Source organism: Odontesthes bonariensis, chromosome 7, assembly GCF_027942865.1.
Source record: "Odontesthes bonariensis isolate fOdoBon6 chromosome 7, fOdoBon6.hap1, whole genome shotgun sequence".
In the NCBI taxonomy this organism is placed as follows: Eukaryota; Metazoa; Chordata; class Actinopteri; order Atheriniformes; family Atherinopsidae; genus Odontesthes; species Odontesthes bonariensis.
The window spans coordinates 16,164,709-16,177,689 of NC_134512.1; the positions used below are offsets into that span (position 1 = coordinate 16,164,709).

General features: G+C 39.6%; 2 protein-coding genes across 3 annotated transcripts; one reads left to right on the top strand and one right to left on the bottom strand.

The window, feature by feature from the left end:
• Positions 1–377: 377 nt before the first annotated feature.
• On the top strand, positions 378–8,500 carry rbm28 (RNA binding motif protein 28). Of its 2 annotated transcripts, none has more exons than XM_075469712.1 (20): positions 378–706; positions 886–1,032; positions 1,126–1,241; positions 1,317–1,392; positions 1,504–1,596; positions 1,680–1,751; positions 2,482–2,575; positions 2,671–2,888; positions 2,987–3,053; positions 3,156–3,265; positions 3,362–3,435; positions 3,562–3,697; positions 3,938–4,002; positions 4,102–4,260; positions 4,454–4,603; positions 4,781–4,855; positions 4,948–5,077; positions 5,378–5,516; positions 5,833–5,950; positions 7,279–8,500. In XM_075469712.1, the coding sequence occupies exons 1-20, from the start codon at positions 589–591 to the stop codon at positions 7,417–7,419; spliced, it is 2,298 nt and encodes a 765-aa protein (XP_075325827.1). In that variant the 5' UTR covers positions 378–588; the 3' UTR covers positions 7,420–8,500. The 2 variants fall into 2 exon arrangements, with proteins under 2 accessions (XP_075325827.1, XP_075325828.1); XM_075469713.1 differs by having other exon boundaries at positions 7,282–8,500.
• Positions 8,189–10,149, bottom strand: LOC142383897 (leptin-like). Its single transcript, XM_075469714.1, has 2 exons — positions 9,080–10,149; positions 8,189–8,996 (listed from the first exon to the last, which is right to left on the bottom strand). Exons 1-2 carry the CDS (start codon positions 9,224–9,226, stop codon positions 8,664–8,666), a joined length of 480 nt encoding a protein of 159 aa, XP_075325829.1. The 5' UTR covers positions 9,227–10,149; the 3' UTR covers positions 8,189–8,663.
• Between the last annotated feature and the right edge of the window lie 2,832 nt (positions 10,150–12,981).

Consider the following 12,981-nt stretch of genomic DNA (forward strand, 5'->3'; position numbering starts at 1 on the left):
ATTCAGGGAGGCTTTCAGTTTCACCTCTTTAGTCGTTTTAACAAGGATGCCTAACCTTTGATCCCGATTAGCCTCTGGAATGAATGAAATTTGAATTAAAGATGACTTCCGCCCATGCAGCTTTACTCAACGCTTCAGCCGGTGGCAAGTCCTGATTAAAGTACATTAAAACACCCTTTTAGCATCCCCTCGATGACATGACAAACATGCTGGAATTAAATAGGAGGATCTTCCTATACTACTGAGAAATGTACAGTATTGTTTTTCACTATTCATGAGGTATGTAGCCTCTGCAACAAGACCTTCGGGCCGACAGGTGGCGCCACAGCCCAGCCTCGTGTAGGCAAGCACGGAAGAAAATATCAACTTCCGCTTACTTTTTAAGATGGCTGCTCTCACATGTAAACATGCGACTTAGTCTGGTGTTTCAGCGTACTCAAGTGAAGACTATCCATGGCGTTTATTTTTGTTCCGGGATCCTAAGCGGTTGAGTAGTTTGACCGAACCTTGCAGTGCTGAGTTAATAACGACGTACACTTAAGATTGTGAGTTTTTATCGAGCTAGAAGTTAGCAGTCAGCTGTTAGCCATGCCAGCGCAGACCATATTCGTTGGTGCTTTACCACATTCAGCGACAAATGAGCGACTTGAGGAAATCTTCTCAGAAATAGGTCCTGTAAAACAATGCTTCGTGGTCAGAGACAAAGGTACTGATATCACTCACTTTTATCATTATTGTTACTACTAAATGAATGAAATTGTGCCACTTAAGTTAGCCGGACATAGGCTATTTCATACAAAATTACATATGAACCTGATAACACAAAGCACGTACAAATAAATAGTCGGTACATTTTTTTGTAAACTATTTTAACTCTGCAAACAGGCACAGAAAAATGTCGGGGGTTTGGATTTGTCACGTATTCCATGGAAGAAGATGCCCAGCGAGCCTTAAAGGAAATAAAAGAATACGACGGAAAGAAGCTGTCAGTTACAGTGGCGAAGAAGAAACTTAGAGACAAACAGAAAGCAGGTACGTATGTATAAAGACGCTTATCCAAAGCTGGCTATCAAGATAATGCTGGTCCCCTATCCATGGAACAATGCTGCATCTTTCCTTTCACAGTTAAAGAGACGGCTCCAGCAGCAGAGAAAAATGAGCAGAGAAATGAGCCGAAAATTAGCGGTATGAGGAAACAACTGCTGAAATCAAGACTTATCATAAGGAATCTCAGTTTTAAGGTAAGGTGTGGGTCGCATGGTGGTGAGCAGCACACTTGGACGTTAACCTTTGCTGATACATGTCCTCTTTTACAGTGCACAGAGGACGATCTAAAAGAAACATTTGAAAAGTTTGGAACAGTTCTTGAGGCCAAAATTCCCCTCAAACCTGGTAAGAATAGTTCTATATAATACAAAATATTTAGATAATTCAGGAATTCTAGTCAAACCCTAGAGGAGAGCAATTTCCTGATATTTGATGTTTTCTTTGACCCTTTCATAGATGGAAAGATGCGGGGTTTTGCATTTGTCCTGCTTAAAACTGTGTCTGGGGCCGCAAAGGCGCTTAAAGCTATGAACCTGAAGGAGATAAAAGGTTGGTCGGAGCAGATGTGTGTAAAAACACCACAAGGTTGAATTGTACAGTCCATATGATATTACTATCTTTTTAATTTACAGGTCGACAGGTAGCAGTTGACTGGGCTGTGCCAAAAGACAAGTATATGGCCTCACAGCAGTCCTCAAGTTCAGGTATTTTTTCACTTAAATGTTGCATTTGCTCATAGCAGCACAAAATGGTAATGACAAAGGGCAGATTCATGGTTTCTTCATCGATGTACGTAGACAAATGCAGAATCTGAACACAGACTGCATGTGCGTGGGGTTCCATTCATTATAAAGGGGGCAGTGCACTGAGAAGGAAAATGGTTATTTGATGGCATCAAGAAAAAGGGGCACCCGTGGTGGATATTTTATGGTGATACCATCAGTATTGATAAAGATACTATGGATAACCACAGATCCCCCTCAAACCATCTTTCCTCAGGCGCCCCATGGACAAGAGGCTATAGTCCTCACTGCAGCTGGCCCCGGTTCGAATCCCGCATTGGACGGCCATTTGCTGCATGTTGTTTCCCTTCTCTCTATCCCCTGCTTCCGGTCTCTCTACACTGTCCTATATAATAAAGGCATAAAAAGCCCCCCCCCCCCCCCCCCAGAAAAAAAAAATAATTAGAGAATGCACATTTTTAAGTATCTGTCAGTTTTGTTTCCTTGCCTCATGCACTGTTGCCTTTTTGGCGGTCTGAGTGTTGTGCGTGGACACAAATTCTCATTCACCTGCAGGTATATGCAGTTTTGCATTGATCCCTGCGCACTTGGAAAGATGACGACATTTACATCTGAGTGTCTGCGTAGCCTCATGCACACTTAGATGCTGAAAGCATGAATTGGTCTTAAAACAATTTTATTTCCCTCCTAGGCAACAAGAATATAGAGGAGGCAAGTGCAAACACAGAAAGTGACACTGAAGATGAGGATGAAGAAGAGAAACCAGCTGCGCCTGAGAAGAAAAAGTGTGAACCTTTGATAAGTGCACCTCTTGATATGTCACCTGGTGTTAAAATCTATTAAACATCGCTGGTTGTCTTCGTGTTGCATCTTTTTACAGATTTAGTTCAAAAGCCTCCGTGCAGCAGGTGGAGGAGCCTCAGTCGAGTGACGAAAATGACAGCGAGGAACAAGCCAGTGAGGACGATGAGGTAGACGATGATGACGAAGATGAGGATGACGAGGAGGATGATGAGAATAGTCTTGAATCAAATTTTGATGAAGATGATTGTCGGGATGAACTTGATGATGATGAGGAGGATGAAGAAGATGAATTGGGTATCAATTCTTATTTTTTCCATATTTTTCTGCTGTTATGTTTTGCTTTTCGTACAAAGGTAGTTTTGACATATTTTGTCATCTGTTTTTAACTGTAGCTCAAAAGAAAGCCTCAAAGAAACTTCTGCCTTCAGATGTGAAAGAGGGCCGAACAATTTTCATCAGGTCTGTCACTTTTCTTCCTGCTCAATCTTGGACCTTATTTTTTGTCCTCTCCAAGCAGTTGCACTCATATATTTCGCTGTCATTTGTTTTTCTTTGAATTAGGAACTTATCGTTTGACACGGACGAGGAAGGTCTCGAGGAAGTTCTCCTGCAGTACGGAGAGCTTAATTATGTAAAGGTTGTTCTCCATCCAGACACGGAACATTCAAAGGGTTAGTCTGCAGAACTCGGGTTAATGTTCCCCTTTAGCCCTTTGTTTTAGAACACTGATTGACAAAGCTTTTCTTTCCCCATCTTTTTTTTGCCAGGTTGTGCATTTGCTCAGTTTAAGACAAAGGAGGCTGCAGACAAATGTATAACTGCAGCCCAAGATGAGACTGAGGTAATATACAATCCAATATGCTTGAATTATAAATCGATCTCTCTTGTATCTACCACTTTGTGGCATCAACAGCTGTCCTGTTTTGTAATACGAGTCGACGTTGCTTTCTCACTGCATCTCTTGTAGAATGGTGGCATCCGTGTGGATGGCAGAAAGCTGTTTGTTGTTGCGGCAGTGAGCAGAGAAGACGCTGTGAAGCTGAAGGACAATAAGAAGAAAGTTGAGACTGGCAGCAGGAACTTGTACTTGGCCAGAGAGGGATGTGAGTCAATGTATTTTGTCGCATTGTTTGTTTTACTGTCTTTAAATCATTCTTGCGCTTTAAAACTTAGAGTCACAATAAGGGGCTTAACACCTTTAGAAAAACGACAACTCCAATTAGCACTTACTCAAGAAGTATGACTTTTGAGGTCAATTTTAAAAGAGTAGATGTTAGGACTTTCTGGCTGAAATGCTCTTAAACCCGTTACTAGTTTTCAGTTTTTCTCTTCTGACCATTCAGTTATCCGCCCTGGAACCAAGCCTGCAGAGGGGCTATCTGAGGCAGACATGGCCAAAAGAACCCGGGTGAGTGCATTCATTTTTGGAGAATGACATTTCAGTGCACAATACTGCTCTTTCTACTTCTACTTTAACTGATCAATGGCGTTGCTTTATTTCTCCTAGTTTGAGGAAATTAAGCGGGCCAAGCTTCGCGACATTGGCGTGTTTGTGTCAAAGACTCGCCTGTGTATCCACAATCTGCCAAAGTCGGTGGACAATAAAAGACTCAGAGCACTCTGCCTTCAACATGCGAAAGGAGTCAAAGGAGTCCGCATAACAGAGGTGAGATTCAACCTTAGTGGTGTATGCTTCTGTGACGATAATGTTGAATAGATGATTCGTTTGTTTCAGCTGTGTGTCGGTAGAATTCTGTGAGTAATGAGTATTGGCCACAGGCAGCTATGGAATTAAATCTATTGTGTGTATGTGTCGAGTTAATTTGTTTCAGCTGTTTGTGTCCTGCTTCTCCCTGTAGTGCCGGATCATGTATGACAAGAAGCCAGAGAAGGGTCGGGTAATGGGACAGTCACTGGGTTATGGCTTTGTTCAGTTCCAGGACCATGAGCATGCTCTTAGCACACTTCGCTTCCTAAACAACAACCCTGATATCTTCGGCTCACACAAGGTACATTTTCACAATAAGGTACATTAATCCTGAAATCAGGATGGGTGTGTTTAAAGTAAACTTCATTCGGACTTTGCTGCCACTGGTTTGGCACTTCAGGTTATGTAACAGACACTTTCATGTTTCTTTTCTTGTCCTTGTTTTACCGTGACTTTTATGCTTTGTGTCATTCTTCAGAGACCAATTGTTGAGTTCTCCCTGGAGGATACAAGAAAGCTCAAGTTAAAAGAAATGCGACAGCAAAAAAGCAAGGTGTTTTGTCATGATTTGTTTGGTAGCTCCTGCCCAGAATATCTGCTCATATTCCTTTCCAGGAATAAGTAACTCAGTGTTAATGTTTGCAGGATTTCTTTCAAAATCGGCCATTTAAAGGAGGAGTGAAACCTCAGCCCCAAACATCTGGAGATGGTAATCGACAAAGGATGAGTGGAAAAAAAGCACAGTCCTCTTCAGAGCAGATGGGAAATGAGCAAGGTAGAACATATTTGGAATTTTGGGAATGTATGTTTTGTCTTTTTTTAAGCAATTTCACCCTCAATACACGGAATCATTTCTTAGCTCAACTAAAAATTCAGTAGTGATAGAAGTTGGTCACATATTTCAGCAATGAGACTTGCAGATCTGTAAAGCGGGGACAACATACAGAGGTGCACGGGGGTTGATATTGGTTTTGTCTTTTTAATAGAAATCCGATGAATTGATAAGAAAAAAAAATTGGAACTGGACGGAATGGATTTCTAAAATGGTTTCTCTGCTCACTTCTCTGTTTATCAGGTATTCCTGAAAAGAACAAGAAAGACCAACGTTTTTCAGGTTTCCACACCACTCCTGAGGTTGAGCACGTAGATTTGCAGAACGGGAAAAAAAGAAGGAAGGTTCTGACACTGCCTTCCAAACGGGGGCCGAAGATCAGGTACCATTTTCTCACTGTTACCAATGACCTGTCTACAGTTCACTCTTCACTACTTTGCATTTATTCAGACAAAACTTAACAAATTAGCTCTTCATGTATTCTTTGGACACATATGCGTACATTTCTATATAACATAACAATCTTCATATTAGACCTGTTGTTAGATGTAGTAATGATGGGTTTTGATATTTGATTTAAAGAGGTCTATCCCAACTTGGGTTACCAATGCAACCTGTTTTAAGCTGTTAGAAAGTTAGAGACTGACTTACCCAAACATCAGGATTGAGCTACAATTATGAATTCTTGTCCGTTGCAGAATGCGTGACAAAGGAAAGCAACAGGCTCCACCTCCCAAGAAACCTGGAAGGCCGGGATCCAAAAGGAACGAGCGCCAAAAACGACAGATCGAAAAGCCTATGCAGCCCAGAAACCAGGTTTTTGTTTTAACATAATGTGTTGCAGATACTTATTCGTCATTTTGAATGTAAAGAACACTGACCATTGCAAATTGAAACCAGGAGTTTTAGTAGTCCCAATTTTAGAATACCAGGCTGTTGAATTTTCCTCTCAACCCATATTGGCCTGCAGAGGAAAAAAAGCTCAAGGTACTTGGAAAGACTCTTCCTCTTCCAAATCAAAGCAATTTTTAAATGGCAGTTGGTATAAAATGTCATTCTGGTGTCACCTGGTGAAACTTAAGAGTGATTACAGCAGTTCATTAAGTAGTGCTGTGCTGCTATGGACAAAATTTTATATAACGATATATAGCCCAAAAATAGTATTTTTAAAAAAAAATTATACATATATATATATATATATATATATAATGGAAATTTTTGAATGGCGTCTGTGATTTCACGGTGCCTTTGGTCAACGATTCGTTCAGGCCCGTTTGGTGTGGTTCTTTTTCTTCGTTTGTGGTTGAGGTAGTTTTGTCGCATCTTCACGCTGTCTCTGTACTTTTCTTCATGTCTTGTCTTTAAGTGATAGAACAGATTAGACCCGTTCGAATCGCTAGTAACGACTTGTTGGCGGCATGTTTTGCAAATTACCGTTGTCTGGTCGGTGTCGGACTTTTTAAATCCAAACCAAAACCACACTATGGAATTTCGGTTCCCTCTTTTCGGCACTAATTCCTCCCTGGGTTCTGTTTCCATTGTGTTTTCCATTGTACTCTCCGCCAAACTCTCCGCCTCTGCCATGTTGTTTGTATCCATGCACGCTCCCTTAGCACTGCAGTAAATGAGTCTTTGTGGGTGACGTAAAAATGCTACCGCTAAGTGGTATCGTTGCTGCAGTTACATTTAGCCATCATTCATTGTTCATACAACATGTAATTTTAATTAAAAAAAAAACTATATAAACAGTAGAGGGCTATATATCGTACGGTATACATTTTTATATCGCACTACGACATAAATCGTAATATCGCACAGCACTAATTGAAAGCTGTTTATCACAAATAACTACACGGTTCACTCACAAAACGCTTGTGTTTTATACCTACCACCGGCTTTTTATGGCCTATGTCAGTTCTTCATATCTAACATAAAATCAAATGGGTTTTTTTTTGACATCACCAGATGTGCTTGTTGACACGTGACTCATGATTGATAGACTGAAACAACATATCTGAGTATGGGGAAAACAGTGACTTGAGACTTGAACTTGAGAAAAACTTACTCACACACACAGATTTATTTCCCCTAAATCATTTGTCCCATTCCACATTTTTTTGCTGTTGTTTTTTCTTTTTCTCCAGAAGGTCAAAACTTCTAAGAAGCCGTTCAAAAGCAGGGATGGGGACCGTTTTGAAAGTCTGGTCGAGCAGTACAAGAAGAAACTGATGGGGAGCAGCAACAAGAATGCAGCAGTCAAAACAAGCAAGTGGTTTGATAGTTAAATCTGTGTGTGTGTGTGTGTGTGTGTGTGTGTGTGTGTGTGTGTGTGAGAGAGAGAGAGAGAGAGAGAAATGTAGAGCGAAAGATGTGCAGAAGAAAAGACGTCCTCTATATTTGACATCCTAAAGTTCCAGAATAAATAAAATTGTTCTTATCTTAACTGTACAAAACGATTTCCATACGTTTCTAGATTTATGTGCAGTTTATCTTTGTTTTCCTAAACCATGTTCATGTTTTTTTTTTTTGTTTTTTTTTTAACAACTGTAACAAGTAGGATGTGTACAAAAAGGGTTTTTGAGTGCATTGCTTTTTTGATAATTGTTGATCGATACATGGTTGCATTAAAACCATACTCGTCTCAATTCCCAGGTTGATTCATTCATAATGACATTTTCGTGGCATTCACTTTTCTCGTGCTATGTGTAGCTTAAGTGGGAGGAAGAGCGACTGTTGGCCAATTGGAGGGTCAGTGGTTTGCTCCCTGGCATTGAGCTGTCCTTCGCTTCAGCATGTTGACTGAACCTCACTTTGCCTCCGGTGCATTTGAGTAGGCGTTTAATTGAGCAAAAAGCACTGTGGAGTCTGTAAGACTGTATAAAACTAAGAAGTAAATAACCTGGTCTACGGGCCTTTTTTCTTAAGAATAAACACAACACTGTCAAGTTAGTTAAAATATTTGACATTTATTAATACTTGAATCCATACGATAGAAAAACTAAAATGTTCCAACTGTACAAAACTACTCGAGACATCTTTAGATCATCGTCACAGTTAAGATTAAGACATTGTAGATCTGCTGTTGATATTGCACAAAAAAAGTTGCCCTTCATCTTTCCTGTCTTTCCTCATACATCTGTAACAGATTAGCAAGTTTCAGTCCAGTTTTCAGGAATTTCCAGTGATGACAGCCTCGTCCATAAAGTTTCCTCTAGCTGCCGTCTGGTTAACAGACTTTATTAATCAGTCTCAATGAGAGTTCTTCATTAATCCTACAGTTGTGCCATTAAATAAACCTGTGATCAAATATCCTTGTGTGCAAAATGTATCACAAGCCCTATATAAATGATGTGAAAAGTACATTCATTTGACAAACGTGTGTGTGTGTATTATATATATAATTTAATATATAAATAAGTGCATATTTAGAAGACGCATCTGAGAGTTTCACACCACTCTTTCAGACGTGTCAGATTTTGTGCAACAGTTAAGCCGAGGGCTTGCATATAATGGTCCTGATGTCCATCTTTCAGCAAGTTTTAAGAACATTCAAGTCCTTCCGTAACAGATTAAGGAACTCCTTCAGTCCCATGAGAGTCGCTACGGTATGAGTCTCAACGTAGTGTGTCTCTGTCTGTAGCCTTTGCAGCCATCCGGGAGCTTCGGGCCTCGGTCTTCCCTTGCACTGCCTCTCACTCAACTTAGTTAAGTAAATTGCCATCATAGAGATATCGGTCTTGATTTGATCCACGTTGGTAAAATTGTTAGGAATCAGATTGTTGTAGCCTTCCAAGACCACCAATATGGAGGAAATTCCACCAATTCTGTCAGGGAGTTGATTGGAGCGTATGATGTCAGGAAACTGCAGGAAGAAGAGCACTAGTCAGTAAAAAACACTTCAAACATAGCATATTCAATTTACGTAAACTAAACCATGAACCCTACTGTGAAACTGTTATCCATCCGAGTGATCAGCCGATCAACATCATCTGCCACTTTTCTTCTAATATCCACTTCCCCTGGCAGAGGGGCTGCTGTACCCATTCTCAAAACTGAAAAGAGATAGACCAGGAGTCCCAGAGTGTAATCCATTATGGTATGTCCCAGGCAATAGTTCCTAGGGGAAGAGTGAGGAATCACTTAATTAAAGATTATACCAGATACTCCTCCTAATGTTGTATTTCCCTTGTTTTATTGTAGTGCCATCTCACTGAAAACTCAGGCATGCCTTCATGTCTAAATGTACACATGAAAACTACATTTACCTCCATCCAGTTATTTACTCAACATGTTTGGTTGTAGCAGCAAATATTTGTGATAGACACCTGTAAATTTCTGACTGTGCAATGCGTACAAAGATCACAACAGACACTAGCTAACGCAACATACAGACATAAAACTCAGCATAGACCTAAGGCAAACTTTAAAAAACAACAGCCATCCTCCACGATTTACCAATTCATTTAGTGTTCTCACTTTCTAAAAACTGATGAAAAGGCAAATGTGTCATAAAACGTGCACAGAGCAAGTGTGATTCGAGAAAATAGTGAATAAGACATGCAAAGACAGAGTGGAGAGTTGACCTTACCGTGGTTGATGTCTGTGTGCATGTTGGGCACCATCAGGATGTCTTATAGTAGAGGGACGTTGAGTCATCTCTTACTCACTTCACTCTGACCCCACAATCCCTTACATCCACCCCTTTACTTACCTCTCCCCTTCTCATACCCTTGAATTCCCAGAAGGTGCTTCAGGAGACGGGAAGTGAGTTGAATATACATTTTTAATTAAAATAGAAATTTTCAACTGTGTGTAAAGAGTATTTCAATACGGCCTGACTTCTGTGTTTTCTGGAAGCGTTAGTGACTGCAGCTGTTTTTCTTATCCCCTCTTACTTCGGACAGAAAGGGTAATGTTTTTATGCGCCTGTGTTTTTGAAGCTGATTTGTTGTCTTACAAGTCGCAAACATAACGTGTGTACACTTTTTAAAAGAACAATCAAAACGGTCGTAGGTACTTACTGACCACGAAGACATGTAAAGCATAATAAAATAATAAATTTATAATTTATATTTATAATATTTATAATAATTCTGCAAAAAAAAGGAAGAGGTCATTTATGGGAAATAGAGGTCTGAAATTCTATGTATTTTCATTTATCTTCAAGCATTTTGCCAGAGTTGATTGAGGTGCGTTGGGAAAATGAACTTAATTCAAAAATAGGTCAGGCAATGGGGAAAAGAATATAAAGAAATAAAAAAGATATAAATAGATAACTTTTAATGAAAATGAATAGATACAAAATAGATATGCAATAGCATCGTTTTTCATTAATGTTATTTTTTTTGCCTTTTCCTTTTGATTCTTTGCCATTTATTTTGTTCTTTTTTATGTTACCTTTTATTTCTTTCTGTCTTTTTTTTACATTTTCTAAGCACTCCAACATTTCATGTAGTAGAAGGGGGAGGGGGAATCTGAAACAAAAGTACTGAGCTTATCAAAGAATACGGTTAAGGAGATATTTATAAGGAGGTATTTATCATACAAAATGTGCAAATTAAAGCTGCAGTCTGCAGGATTTGTTGTTGTCATACGTAAAGTCCTAATTTTTGGCATTTTAAGAGTTTACATGATCTATCAGAACGCTTGAAGTTGAAAACGGTGACCTCCGTAGTCGCAAAATGCAAGAAATGCTTATTTTTTAACCGAAAAATAAAAAGTTATTCAACTTCCTGTCCCGCCCCATCAAAACACATGAGAACTCGTGCACGTCTACGTGCACGCCAGATTCGCGTACACGGCTCCTCATTCATCAACTCACCTGTCATTTGCGATCATGGAAGACACAGTAAGTAGACTAGCCCATAATGAAGTTCAATAGTCCAGATAAATAAGCGTGGGGACGAGCCTACCTTGTATCGCGCGTGCACAATCGGTGATTGACAGGCAGCAGAGCCCAGCTCGTAACCTGATTGGTTACCTTTTACCGGTCCGGTCTGCAATTTTGTAAACAAACCTGCTGGCTTTGGAGGGACCTAGCGGGACATATAGGGGACCTAGAGAACTCATTTTTTTTTGTATTGGGGTATTTAATGTACTACTTTCAGAATCCCCGGACAGTTCCAGGCATTATGCTTGAAAAAGAGTTGCAGACTGCAGCTTTAAGCTAGTTATATCTAAAGGGAAGGAACTTGTTTTTTCGTTTTTTCCCCTTCAAATGACTCCTTTCTTTACTTTGTTGGACACGGAGTATTTGTGAAGTCCTATTCTGACAGTGATGGGCCTCCACTAATCTTTCTAACCATCATTGCATCCAGCTAACAAGATCATTATGGCACTATTCCTTTAGGATGTTCCATTCCTTAATGTGTCTAGACATACAGTAATAGCAGAAATAGTGAGAAATGAGTAACAATAAAACAAAATAAATGATTTCACATATTCTCTGTGTAGAGTCTCAGCTATAGAGTGGACTTCAGTTGGTGTTCGTCTGAGCATTTCCGTGACTAGAAAATCTTCCTGCAAGATTTTTTACGGTAACAGATGGGGTAAAATAAAGATTGCTGTGTTTAAGGTAGTTAAAATACATCCATACAGTGCACACTACAGATAGTGTCATGTAGCTCAGAACAAATGTTGATCTTGGAGCACATTTTGTAACCCGTTCTTCTTCCCTTTCTTTTCTTTAAATGGCTATTTATGGTGCCAGATGTCTGTTCTTGCTCTAAGGAGACGGAGTCAGAGTGGCTGTTACAGCCCATTACTTCTGTGTGTGATTTCAGGGAGCTGGGTTGCTGTATCTGTGACCAAGAACCTTTGAAGGTTTGGTCCAAATGAAACAGCACAGGGCCATAATGATATTTTAGTTTTCTCACAAGGTAACTTACAGTAAATTCGGCACACTGGTAACCACCTAAAGCACATGGAATTCATGAAGACGTCAACAAAAGCACGTTTTTCCTGGAATTAACACAGTTGTATATGAAAAACAGTAGGCATGACGTAAAGCTAATTGTATCTAGTGTAACACTCATATATTGTTAAATGTGTTCTCAGGGCATCACTTAAAAAAAGCATGTAATATTTTTTCCTGACATCTGGAATGACTAAAACTGACTGTACTTGGATTTTGGCCTGTCAGTGTGTGATGTCTCAGTAATATTTATCTTTGTAGGAATGTTTTCAAGAAATGATGATGGTCAGCTTTGATGTAGAAATGGTCAGTATTTATGATTTATTAGTATTTATCAGTATTGTTATCCCCTAAATCAATGTTCTCTCAATTGCTGATTTGTACAAAAAAAGGCTGTTTTTGTTTTGTATTTCAATTGGCTCGGTATAATCAGTTTTTTTTTTTTTCCATCTTGGTTGTCAAAAAAGAATTCTCATGAAAACATTGACGTATTTCCTCTTTACCCAAAATAGTTCTGAGTTTCCAAAATGTTTATTAAGTACAGGGTTCTGAAAAGTTACACAATTCAGACTTCATTCCTTCAAGATGAACACTGCAGGACACTGCAAGGATTCATTAATATTTCAAGACTACTTTCTGTCACATGACTTATGGAAGCATATGAGTCACAACCTCAGTAAATTCTATGGAAAGGTACGCAGGTTTACAAGCTGTGTTCCGTTACTAGTTGTTGGCTGACACGTCATAATTCTTACGTTGTTATCAGATTACTTGTCCAGATGCCGCACTGAAGGCAGGAATTACTCTCAACAGAACTTGCCTGGATGAGTCACAGTAATGACTAGATAAGTGATTCCACGTGAGCTGCCATACAGGACAGTGGGTCTGGGGATGAAAACATTTAAAAAAACTTGCTGGGAAAAGACCTGAATCA